At 37.5% G+C, this 13395-nt stretch overlaps 1 protein-coding gene across 3 annotated transcripts in view; it reads right to left on the reverse strand.

Annotated features, from left to right (window-relative positions):
* Positions 1-10511, reverse strand: part of LOC149413350 (chromobox protein homolog 3-like) — a 29654-nt gene extending 19143 nt beyond the window's left edge. Inside the window, exons 1-2 of one of the 3 annotated variants that reach the window (XM_089644861.1) lie at positions 10224-10294; positions 1414-1637 (exon numbers count right to left, since the gene is read on the reverse strand). In XM_089644861.1, coding sequence (XP_089500987.1) covers positions 1414-1633 — 220 coding nt within the window. In that variant the 5' untranslated portion in view covers positions 1634-1637; positions 10224-10294. Of the gene's footprint in view, positions 1-1413; positions 1638-10174; positions 10295-10397 lie in introns of those variants that run through there. The other 2 variants (XM_089644860.1, XM_089644859.1) reach the window with 2 other exon arrangements.
* Between the last annotated feature and the right edge of the window lie 2884 nt (positions 10512-13395).

Raw genomic sequence — 13395 nt, forward strand, 5'->3', positions numbered from 1 at the left:
TTGTAAGTATCTAGAATTATTTTGGCCAAATGTTGTTTTACCAATAAATAAGAGATTATGCCCTTAGTTCGGACATTCCACATTGTCAATTAGACTTCTGTATTTAAAGAGGTATGCTAGTATGTTTTGGGCATAAAGTTGCCAACTACACCAAAAACTCGGTGTAAAGCCCGGGCAACAACTTCAGCTAGTAATACATAAGTAACTGTTACTAAAAACTCGGTGTAAAGCCCGGGCAACAACTTCAGCTAGTAATACATAAGTAACTGTTACTAAAAACTCGGTGTAAAGCCCGGGCAACAACTTCATCTAGTAATACATAAGTAACTGTTACTAAAAACTCGGTGTAAAGCCCGGGCAACAACTTCAGCTAGTAATACATAAGTAACTGTTACTAAAAACTCGGTGTAAAGCCCGGGCAACAACTTCAGCTAGTAATACATAAGTAACTGTTACTAAAAACTTGGTGTAAAGCCCGGGCAACAACTTCATCTAGTAATACATAAGTAACTGTTACTAAAAACTCGGTGTAAAGCCCGGGCAACAACTTCAGCTAGTAATACATAAGTAACTGTTACTAAAAACTCGGTGTAAAGCCCGGGCAACAACTTCAGCTAGTAATACATAAGTAACTGTTACTAAAAACTCGGTGTAAAGCCCGGGCAACAACTTCAGCTAGTAATACATAAGTAACTGTTACTAAAAACTCGGTGTAAAGCCCGGGCAACAACTTCAGCTAGTAATACATAAGTAACTGTTACTAAAAACTCGGTGTAAAGCCCGGGCAACAACTTCATCTAGTAATACATAAGTAACTGTTACTAAAAACTCGGTGTAAAGCCCGGGCAACAACTTCAGCTAGTAATACATAAGTAACTGTTACTAAAAACTCGGTGTAAAGCCCGGGCAACAACTTCAGCTAGTAATACATAAGTAACTGTTACTAAAAACTCGGTGTAAAGCCCGGGCAACAACTTCAGCTAGTAATACATAAGTAACTGTTACTAAAAACTCGGTGTAAAGCCCGGGCAACAACTTCATCTAGTAATACATAAGTAACTGTTACTAAAAACTCGGTGTAAAGCCCGGGCAACAACTTCAGCTAGTAATACATAAGTAACTGTTACTAAAAACTCGGTGTAAAGCCCGGGCAACAACTTCAGCTAGTAATACATAAGTAACTGTTACTAAAAAGCTGTAGCTCGAGACAAAACGGTTAACCCTTTAAACGGAATCTATCCCAGTACACGACACAAATTGACAGTGTTTTAGCAAAAATGGTTAACCCTTTAAACGAAATCTATATATTTATATAAGTACGCGGCACAAATTGACATGTTTTTAGCAAAATTTTTATGTATTACATGGATAAGGTTAAGCAAAATAATAAAAAAAAAGGCAGTGGATTCTTACTGGCTTCCCGTTTTTTCCTTGCATCCTCGAAGGCATTGATCAGGTCCGGACAGTCAAGGTTCTCCTCGGGTTCCCAAGTGTTGTCGTCATCGGAGTACCCCTTCCACTTAAGGAAAAACTCCACCTTGCCATTCCTCACCCTCCGGTCCAGCACCTTCTCCACGGAGAACTCTTCCTCCCCTTCGCTGGCGCCGCCCTCTCCGCTCTTCTTGGTGGCCATATTTCTAATTAAAAAAAAAACCTATATTTAGCAAAGTATGGAGGAACATACAACAAGAGATAATCACAATATTCTTTTTTGTAACCTGACAATATTTGAATTCCTCCTACTTCATCATTATAAGTTAAAAATGTTGCTTGTGCAATGATGGAGGGCTCAGCTAGAAGAGGATTGAACCCAGGACGCCTGGATGAGAACCTGACACGTTTGTCCACACAGATACTAACCGATCTCAACCGAATCAAGGTATAGATTTTCTAACAACTAGTTGGTTTGTAATGTGAAGGCGAAGCTTAATGCCAAATCACTATTTTGATTAATCTTTATAACGAATTGGTGTACATTATGAATACCAAAAAATATGCTTTAGTTAAATTGAAGGTTTTCTCATCGCTTCGCTTTAGTAGAATACAAATAAAAAATAAATTACTCAATAAAAAATATAAATGCAAACTACTACAAAAAATATTTTTTCAATAGAAATGTATGAACGCGTAAAGGAAACAACTTTAAAAAAATACAGTTTTATAGCCAAGATTATCTGTGACAGTTTCACTTGATTAACTTTTTGCTTTCTTATAAAATTATTTACAAAATAAGTAAAAACCAGTTTTTTGCTTGAAATCGAACGTTTCTAGAGTCCGTTTGTCAAGCGATTTTAATGCCTATTACCTGCGATATAAGGTATACCAAGAATATACACATTTTTGGCTAGTAGCTTCCTCTGAATGCGATTAACACCACAAGTTTAGGCATAAGGAAACAAACTATAACCACTCGAGCGATAGCTGACAAAATTTGGGCAAGTGATTTTTATAAATTAATAATAATTATAATTAACTAATTATTATTTACTTATTTTTTTAATAAAATTCAGGATAAATGGTTAAATCTGTTCTTAAAATAGCAATAAGAAGTTCATATGATTCCATATTAATATTTAGAGGTATGATATTAACCTTTCCCTTACTGTGCTAAAAAAATCCACGCGTTCCGGTGCTGTGTAGTCAATACACATCTCAAAATAAGCGATTTAATATCGGAAAAATATAAATATTCATAGCTAATCGCTTATTTTTATTATATTTTATATCAAAAGTGATAATATTGTAATTTAATTGTAATCTAAATCAAAATACAACTGCGGATGTGTGGATTTCTCATGTTCTCGCATAGCGAACTAAAGCGGGACATCAATAGTGTGTCATTTCCTCGCACACTCTTCGCGTAACAGTGTCACACGGTTGATTGTATTGGTGTATTTGATCCCGATTTTTATCAAAAATCTCTAATTTTTAATTGAATGTGAAAACTATGTAAACTATTATTTTTTAACTCACTGCATAAATGTATAACGGAGGAACACCTAAAATCTGAGCCCAGAATTTATTATATTTATAGAGTTATTAAAGTTATTAAAAGCAATGTGTAGTAAATTCACACCACAGATAAGGAAAGGTAAATTGAATCGAATGGTCAAATCTAAAACTGAACACCCGGAAATCATTATGCACGAGTGGATAGAGCACAAAATGTGTGAATTGAAACCATAGAATAAAGAATGTAACACTAGAAGTGCCTTCCATACAAATTTGAATGGAAAGAAATGTTTTAGCCCAACCGCCCAGCGTTCCGTCTAACTAATGACTGAATTACACCTGCCGAGTGCTCGGCTGATGTGATCAGTACAGTCAGTACTCGTCCTAGCAACGGGCGAGTGATTCAGGCGAGACGGTCGATAGAAACAAGGCTCAATGGCTTAACTCGGCGCTTCACCAGCTCTCTACTCGGTCAGAGCGATCAGCCGAGTCAGTCATTCATTCAAGAAATTTGTGACGTTTGGTGTTGTAGTTAAATGCCCTTAATTTTTCTCTTTTTCCTCCACTGGGAAAGCATGTTAACAGCACTTTAAGATAACCTCAATGAAATGACTCGTCTACCCTCCAATAAATTGCTCGGCTGGGTAACAAAGCGAGCGACTTGGCCGAGCATTCGGCAGGTGTAATTCAGGCATTACACTCGCCTGACATCGTAAAACTTCATCCCATTTGAAAACACAGTTTTGTATGGAAATATAAGCCCCGATTGGCCTTATATTTGGTTCACAAAACACACCCGCAAGGCACTTCTTGCGTCATTATTTATTCTATGATTGAAACAGTGATCTTTGGTGTGCTAATTTTAACTCTTTTCACCTGGGATAAACTAACTAACTAACCATCATGTCGTTTCTCCGCAGGGGTAGACAGAGAGGATGGACCGCCAAACAACTCGCTTTTGACACATACACCTTGCCTCATTTTTTTTTTAAAAAACGAAAGACAAAAATTCCCGGGTTACAAATAACCTGACAATATTTGAAAATCTCCTACTACCACCACAGTAAGTGGAAAATGTTGCTTGTGTTGTGATGGAGGACTTAGCCAGCTGAGGAATTGAACACACTACGCCTGAGTGGGACCCAAACGCGATGTCTACACAGCCACCGACGGGTCTAATTTACTTCATTCACATTCATACATCGTCTATCAACTACTCTTCTATTATTCTGACTCTTGACATGGCCCAACTCAAGTATCTGATTCACTTGATCGTGCCATGTCTTCCTCGGGTGTCCCCGACTTCTGCTAAAGCAGCTTCACATGTTACATTTTCCTATGGACTCACGGTCATTAGGAGTACAAGGAAAAGAAGACTAACTTGTGACCAATATAGACAAATTAATTTTATGGTTACTTCTAACTGCAGAACAGATAAGTATGCATTACAAAAGCCTTCAAATGTTACATTTTCCTATGCTCTCATGGTCATTAGGAGTACAAGGAAAAGAAGACTGTAACTTGTGACCAATTAAGACATAATAATTTTAAGTGTAACCACAACTACGAGCTGCCGGCCTCTGTGTTTCCTCCCTCCTACAACATGGGACTCTTCAAGACCCATGTTCACTCCTTCCTCTCCACAAAAAGACCCTCCACACAGCATCCCAAAGATGACATAGGCCCTGAGGGAAATTATTTTCTTCAGGGCCTCCTGTGTGGAGTTAATATGAAAAATAAAAAAAAACATTTTTAAATGCATGCTAAAGGTCTTGTTCAACAACTTTACCGAATAATATTTATATTTTATTACTTCTAACTGGAGGACAGATAAGTACGCATTATAAAAGTTGTTGAATAAGTTGAATAATGCCTCCCGCAAGCATAAAAAGCAGGGTACTCACCTAACCGTGTAACATGTAACGTATCTGATACTGTATCAAGTAAGTACGTAGGCGCGAGACTACTGCGAGCCGCTCGCGGGTGGAGCGCAGTGTGCTCGCAGCGACCCGCCGACGGCGGATTCACTGCGAGCACTAAAGGCGGATCCGGGAGCTCGTAGCTGGATACGCGGTTACCGTGGACGAGCCGTACCCACTTGCAGATTGATACAGTATCAGTTACGTTACATGCTACACTCTTGGTGAGTACCCTGCTAAAGAAAAACCACTTGATTTCAACTTAATTACTAATGGAAATAACTATTTAATTCGGGGGAGATGTAAACATGAACAAAATAGGTTTTTAGGTTATTAGTTTGGGTTTTTTAATAATTTACGTGTATATCCTAACCTTCAACCATTGATTGAGAATAATAGAACTTTAATGCATCTTTTACCATCTCTTCTGACATAAATAGTTGTTTCTTGTAGTAAGTGAGTTGAAACCAAGTGCTATTTATAAATTTTGTTGCGTAATTATGATGCGGAATTCAACAAGTTTATCAAATATTTTAACAGGGTTATTTGGTGCCCCAAGTGGATAGGCTGCGTGAAAGAGGATCGATGCTGGGTGGGAAGGACTCAGGACTAGAGGCAAATGGCAAAGCACCGCAGCTAGTGCAAGGAAGTCCCATCCAATCCCATTCCTTAATTCCTGCTTGGTCCAAAGATGGCGATGTTATAAAATACTTGAAATCGATCCAATTACTAAGTTTTCACTTTGTTATTTTGCACAGAATTTGAGTAAAATGCTTTTAGGCAATATTCAAACCTTCCCGTAACAATTTAATTCATAAAACGAGATTTTATCAAATAACAGTTATCGTTACACATATGAAAAACTTTATGAATAGCACTTGGTTTCAACTTAATTACTACAAGAAATAACTATTTATGCCGTGGGTGATAGTAAAAGATGCATTAAAATTCCATTTTTTCTCAAAGTTAAGTGTGAAGGTTATGAAATACGCAGAATTATTAAAATAACCCAAACTAAGACCATAAAAACCTATTTTGTGCACATTTACTTAAATAGTTGGAATCAGGTGTTTTTTTTTTTTAAGTAGCCTTTGCATGCAGCGGAATTCGAAAAGTTTACTATGTAATCAATCAGTGTTCAATTATAACGAGAAATTGCGTAAAACCACAAAAAGCTTTTAGTAACTATTGTAATCTACTTACAAGACAAAATTTGGAATGAACTGCTTACAATAAATCGCATATAAGCAATACAACGCATTACCTAGTAACGTAAAACTTCTAGTAACAAACAAAACAAATTTCCTCAGCAGTTAAATAAATGAGTGACTGTCCTAGTTCTTGTATGTTCAATAGACCTTTTTTTGCAAAACTGAGTTATGAATTCCAATATGTTCATTAGCCTATTTCACACTAATGAAGCTTTAAAAAACAATCTTTTTGGTTGTTAAGTGACATTTTCAGCATTTTTTGAGTGCCAATATCCACTCAACGTTATGAATATAATAAATTTTTAAAAGTTCATTGATATTTGTTCAACATCCCGTCGAACGTTGAGGGCTTGAATGTTCAATCTCCACTTTCAACCAATCAGGAGTCAGCTAGTTAAGATGAGCGGCCGTCTTGGTTTTTTGTTGTTTTTTTAACTTTTTTTTATATTTTTTTTTTTATAGTGAATACCTCACAAGAGTCCCAACTGCTCCCGTCTGGAGCCAGTGAGACTATGGCATCCCCAATTGGGAGATGTTGTGAGGCTGAAGGTAAGTGGGGAAGGGAAAGAGGAAGGTGGGGAAGTACCTGGCTATTCAGATCTAGTCACTAAACACGGCTAAAGCCATTTGGAGCAACGTTTCAATTCTGAATGGTGGTCTTACACCAGGGCGATACTGGTAGTATCTTCCACTCTGGAACGTGCCGCAAATATACTATATATTATTTTAATTAATTAATTGTGAAATAACACAAATCAATCAAATAAAATTTATTTGCGCACGCCGGGTTCGAACCCGCGACCTTCGGAATGGCAGTCCAATGCGTTACCACTGGACTATGCCGGCCGTCAGTTGCGCATCGTTCCACTAAAAATATGTAATTGCGAATATATACTGTTATTGAACTGAAAAATGACTTCACCGACTCCAGAATCAATAAACCTTAGACCAGTAGCTCAAATAGAAAGGTAAGTCTTAAAATTATGTTATTTATAGGCTTTTTCACCATATTTTACATGTACTTCTTGAATTTGCTAGGCAAATATACAGGATGCTCCATTTATTATTTATTTATTTACACCCTTAGGGTTTTTACCTGAAATGAGTATTAATAAATTATATTAGTACATTAAAACTTATTTTTATTCAAGAAATACAACAAAAGAGGCAGGACATGGAAATGTGCAAGAAGTCGACTGTCCTCATAGTCTGAAAGACATCTACGACACATATTTAGTCCGTTATCACTGCTGAGATCGCTGATGAAAACAAAGTCCAAATCTTTCAATTTTGAATTCATTCAATTAAAAGGTTCCGTTTTTTTGTCTTTTCGCGAAGAAGCAATGAAAATTTCCTTTTACCAAATTCCTTACTTCATAACTAAATTCATTGCTTACATTAAAAGTGCTTGGAATATTGTCCCTTTTAAAACACACTTTCATGGAAAGCCTACTTCAAGGGATATAAAAATTTCTATCAAAATTTTGTCCAGTATTCAAGTTAAACCTCCTAGCAGTTTTATTTCGAAAAATAAAATAGACAATATAAAAAGTATGTACAAATATATGCCAGAAGTTGACAGAACATATATTCAAGCATTATTGAGAAGGCTTGAAATTGAACACCCCGAACAAGGTATTGAAAATATTACAGTAACGTCACAAAAAAATAAAAAACCCAAAATAAAAACCAAGAAAAAAAGAGTATACACGAATAAAAAGTTTTTTTTTTAAAAACTCAGTTTTACCCTTATTATATAGGTACAACAGCGTAACAAATTAAATGCTACTTCTCTAATAAATAACATGTTCTTGTTTACTTTTGTGTTTTTTTTTTCCTTTTCACTTTTCTTTCAATAAAAATATAATTTAAAAAAAAATTGTCTTAATTATAAATACAAAAAAAAATCTATTTATTTCGGCATCGTGATGTAAGTCGGCTCTGGGGTTTTTAAATCCCGCGGGATTGAGGAATGTAATGATTTGGATTGCAAACCCAAGTCTGCTCGTATATGGAACGAGCTAAGATAAGGTATCCGTCTTTTCTCCTTCATTTTAGTCGGGCCTCTTCAACGCCCGCATTAACAAATCTCAAAACACTCCCCTACTTAACCCATCTCACAACGTTGCCTAGCCGGGTGGCGATATAGTTCCCCTTTTTGAGGCGTGCACCGTACCGAGAGCAGCACTCTTGCGAGTAGTCACATAAAAAATAATAAATAAATTATTATGTAGGAACTACAATAAAACCAACTAGGCACACGACTAACAATAATAAATGTATTGTTAAACTAGCGCAGACCCATGACCCAAATCGCGGGATATTATCATTTTAGGATTTTAAGAGCAGAAAGTATTTAAAAAAAATAATATTTTACTCACGATAATCAACATAAATAATAAGCTCATGGCAAATAAGACCTTTTGAAAGAAGAAAATTATCTTTCTAAGGGAAGTAAACTTTAAAAAATACATTTGTCCAATGTAGGTAACGAAACAAAAACAAAAAACAAACCAACGCACATTTCAAATAAAGAATTATTAATGAATTTATTCGAACTATTACTTGAATAATTGTACGCATCACTCAGGATTTTTTTTAATGGAATACAGCACACAGTCTCAACTGCTCCCAACCATCTGGAGCCAGTGAGACTATGGCATCCTCAATTGGGGTATATTCATATATTGTTAGGCTGAAGGTAGTGTGGAGGGGAAGGAGATGGAGAGGAGCAGGAGAGGAAGGAGGAGGAAGGAGAAGAGAGAAGGTAAGTAAGTACCTATTCAAATCTGGTCACCAAACACGGCTAAAGCCATTTCAATTCTGATGGTGGCCTTTACACCATATCTTCCACTCGGGAACGTGCCGCAAATAAACTATATGTTATTTTAAATGAATAATTTGTGAAATAACACAAATGAATTGAGTAAAATTTACTTACGCATGCCAGGGTTTGAACCCGCAACCTCCAGATCTCTAGTAAAGAGCGTTGCCCCTAGACCACGGAGGCCGTAATACGTACGATTTAAGAATATTTCACATCACGCATGCACCGACAACCGACAGGAGTATATTAGTGGTAGGTACCTTTGTACTTGTACGTTGTTTTCAAACTTAAATAATATTTGGATGATTTATATAGAGCAGTTTTTCTGAAAAATAACCTCAAGGACGCTGTTTGTATAAGTGTTTGAAATCTGAAAATCACACAAAATGGCTAATTGAACAAAAAATTCCTTAAACTTATGGGAGCCGAACTGTTCAATCTCCAGACGATATGTTCAATATCCAAAATAATCATTCATCATTTTCAAGCCATGTTCAACGTCCACCTTTAAAGTCATAATATGGGCATATTATAGCTTCAGCCTTCGAAAAATGATGGTAAATATTTACCTACGACTACCGTTTTTACTACTACAAAAAATTGCCCCTTTAATAACGCCTGCTCGCGTCCCCTTTAGAGTTATATCCCAGTTTTCAAGTAGTTTGTGGGCTACGCTAGGTTTGTATAGACTGGTTTGTGATTTAATTCTACCTAATCCAACCTAACCTAACATGTACGGAATATTTTCTCAAACGGTAGTCGTAGGTAAATAATTACCAAAATGATCAATGATCAATGAACATTTCCTGTTGTAAAAACAACAAAAAAAAGGTCTCCTGTAAAATTTGCCAAATGGTCTATTGAACATACAAGCACTAATACAGCGTTCTGCGTGTATTTCTTTTAATGTTGTCTTCCCGAAAAGAGTTTTTACTAACTCACTGGGAATAACATATTATTGTTATTATTTTGTAATGTATTATCACTAAATAATTACATAAATAACTAAAAGGAAATCATGTTATTTTAACCTAAAAATTTGACAGAATGCATTATATTGTAATCATTTCGTTAATACGAATTGTTGTTGCAAAAAACACCACGAATTAAGAAAAGCAAGCATTGGACAAAATATAGACGTGGAATTGTTAATTTGTGCAATTCAAAATCCTGTCAAAAGTATTCTAAAAATACCCGAAAGCCGGCTATCAAAATATTATCAATGCAACGAAATATCACGAATAAATTCAACGAGAAATGTTTACTTGTATGTGGTTAATCTTCGTATCCACTAAATAATAATACGAAACAAACCTAAAATCGGTAAATATAGCGCCGAGAAAAATCAACAAAAACGAGCAAATTTAGAAAATGGCGGGTGAGAAAAGAACATCCCGCCTTTTTTGCAAAAGGTTTGATAACGAAAGCAGTAAAAAATAAATAAATTTGGTAATGTTTAGAAAAAACACGTAGTGGACACAAACTTACATTTTTATATTAATCTTTAAACACGTAATCAATAAAAAAATAACAGTTCAGCGGCACTTATCAAACACGAGACGCCAAAATCACAAAATCTTAAATACAGGGTTGCCAACTGATAAAATATTTGGAAACATGGATTCATAAATAAACCACTAACCATAGACTAGATTATAAGGCTGAATACATAAATAAACCTGCATGCTGAATCCAAATCCGTAGGTACTAGCGTTACTAGTGATGGGCACAATCGATAAATCATCGATGATTTACTCGATCTTTTTGACTATTTTTGACCATCGAAATATTTCGATTCAATGTCATGGACAAATCGAATCTCTCAAAAAGCATCACAAAGTATGACACAATCGTTTTGAAACGTCATCGAACAAGGAATCGATTCATCAATATCATCAGAATCAGATCATCGATCAGAATTCATCAATATCAAAATAGTCAAATCATTGATCAGAATTAATAAATATCAAAGAAGTCACTTCATTGGTCAGAATTCATTCGAAAACTTAAATTGTTTCCCGACCCCCTGATACGTCAAAAATGTCTCGGATTGCTTGACAAACGAGATATTATTCCCGTGGTACATTGTGTTAAGTACTACAAAATATTATTTGATATCCACTGGGATTACGCATTATTCTTTGCTAATTGTCAAATATTGGTAATATTAGGTTAGGATATTATCTAGCAACCGAAGAAGCCATGAATATGTGAACAAATAATACATATTTTAGGTTGGGATTTACGACACTCGTACATTTGTAAAACATGACATTATGACGAGAAGGTTATTATTAATAATAAAAACGATATTTTTATGGCGCCGTTTTTGTGAAAACTCACCTCGAGGGCCCACCATAAAGAATCTTAAAGTTGAATTTAGTTTAAGGTTATGTACTTATTTGTTGTTTTTTGTATTTATTTATTGTAGTGTAAGGAATATAGATATCAAATTCCTAGTTATCACAATACAGTACACATTAGCCACATGATCATACGCGTGATTATAATAATATTACGTTGCTATCTGCAAGTAGCAAGTAAGCAATAAACATCATTTACACTATGAAAACACTGGTTTTGCCCATTTTTTGCAAATGCAATACTTACCTACCAAAATTTTGCCAAACCAATGTACCATACTAAGTCTATATGAAGCGTGCCAGCGGTCCAGGTAAGTTTCTAGGAAGGGTATGGAGGGATCTCCCGAGGTGCCTAGAGAAATAAAAGGAGCCCGGAGACACTGGAAGCGCAGTGCCCGCTCGAGGAGTCAGAGAAGCATGACACGAGGGTATGCTTAAGGTCCCGTAGCAAGCGTTCAAAGATGGTTTATATGAAGCTTGCCAGCGGTCCAGGTAAGTTTCTAGGAAGGGGATGGAGAGATCTCCTGAGGTCCCCAGAGAAATAAATCTGGATGGAGGGATCTCGAGGAGTCGGAGAAGCATGACACGAGGATATGCTTAAGGCCCCGTAGCAAGCGTTCAAAGATGATTTATATGAAGCTTGCCAGAGGTCCAGGTAAGATTCTAGGAAGGGGATGGAGAGATCTCCCGAAGTCCCCAGAGAAATAAATCTAGATGGAGGGATCTCGAGGAGTCGGAGAAGCATGACACGAGGATATGCTTAAGACCTCGTAGCAAGCGTTCAAAGATGATTTATATGAAGCTTGCCAGAGGTCCAGGTAAGATTCTAGGAAGGGGATGGAGAGATCTCCAGAAGTCCCCAGAGAAATAAATCTAGATGGAGGGATCTCGAGGAGTCGGAGAAGCATGACACGAGGATATGCTTAAGGCCCCGTAGCAAGCGTTCAAAGATGATTTATATGAAGCTTGCCAGAGGTCCAGGTAAGATTCTAGGAAGGGGATGGAGAGATCTCCAGAAGTCCCCAGAGAAATAAATCTAGATGGAGGGATCTCGAGGAGTCGGAGAAGCATGACACGAGGATATGCTTAAGGCCCCGTAGCAAGCGTTCAAAGATGGTTTATATGAAGCTTGCCAGAGGTCCAGGTAAGATACTAGAAAAGGGATGGAGAGATCTCCCTAGGTCCTCAGAGAAATAAAAGGAGCCCGGAGACACTGGAAGCGCAGTGCCCACTCGAGGAGTCGGAGAAGCATGACACGAGGGTATGCGGCCACGTAGCAAGCGTTCAAAGATGGTTTATATGAAGCTTGCCAGAGGTCCAGGTAAGATTCTAGAAAGGGGATGGAGAGATCTCCCTAGGTCCCCAGAGAAATAAAAGGAGCCCGGAGACACTGGAAGCGCAGTGCCCACTCGAGGAGTCGGAGAAGCATGACACGAGGGTATGCGGCCACGTAGCAAGCGTTCAAAGATGGTTTATATGAAGCTTGCCAGAGGTCCAGGTAAGATTCTAGGAAGGGGATGGAGAGATCTCCCGAGGTCCCCAGATAAATAAAAGGAGCCCGGAGACACTGGAAGCGCAGTACCCACTCGAGGAGTCAGAGAAGCATGACACGAGGGTATGCGGCCACGTAGCAAGCGTTCAAAGATGGTTTATATGAAGCTTGCCAGAGGTCCAGGTAAGTTTCTAGGAAGGGGATGGAGAGATCTCCCGAGGTACCCAGATAAATAAAAGGAGCCCGGAGACACTGGAAGCGCAGTACCCACTCGAGGAGTCGGAGAAGCATGACACGAGGGTATGCGGCCACGTAGCAAGCGTTCAAAGATGGTTTATATGAAGCTTGCCAGAGGTCCAGGTAAGATTCTAGAAAGGGGATGGAGAGATCTCCCGAGGTCCCCAGAGAAATAAAAGGAACCCGGAGACACTGGAAAGCCCCGTAGCAAGCGTTCAAAGATGGTTTAAATGAAGCTTGCCAGAGGTCCAGGTAAGATTCTAGAAAGGGGATGGAGAGATCTCCCGAGGTCCCCAGAGAAATAAAAGGAGCCCGGAGACACTGGAAAGCCCCGTAGCAAGCGTTCAAAGATGGTTTGAAAGGGAGATATGTATATAAAAATGTTAGAGGGATC

The sequence above is a fragment of the Hesperophylax consimilis genome, chromosome 22 (assembly GCF_061612785.1).
Source record: "Hesperophylax consimilis isolate HC1 chromosome 22, BYU_Hcon_1.0, whole genome shotgun sequence".
NCBI lineage: Eukaryota > Metazoa > Arthropoda > Insecta > Trichoptera > Limnephilidae > Hesperophylax > Hesperophylax consimilis.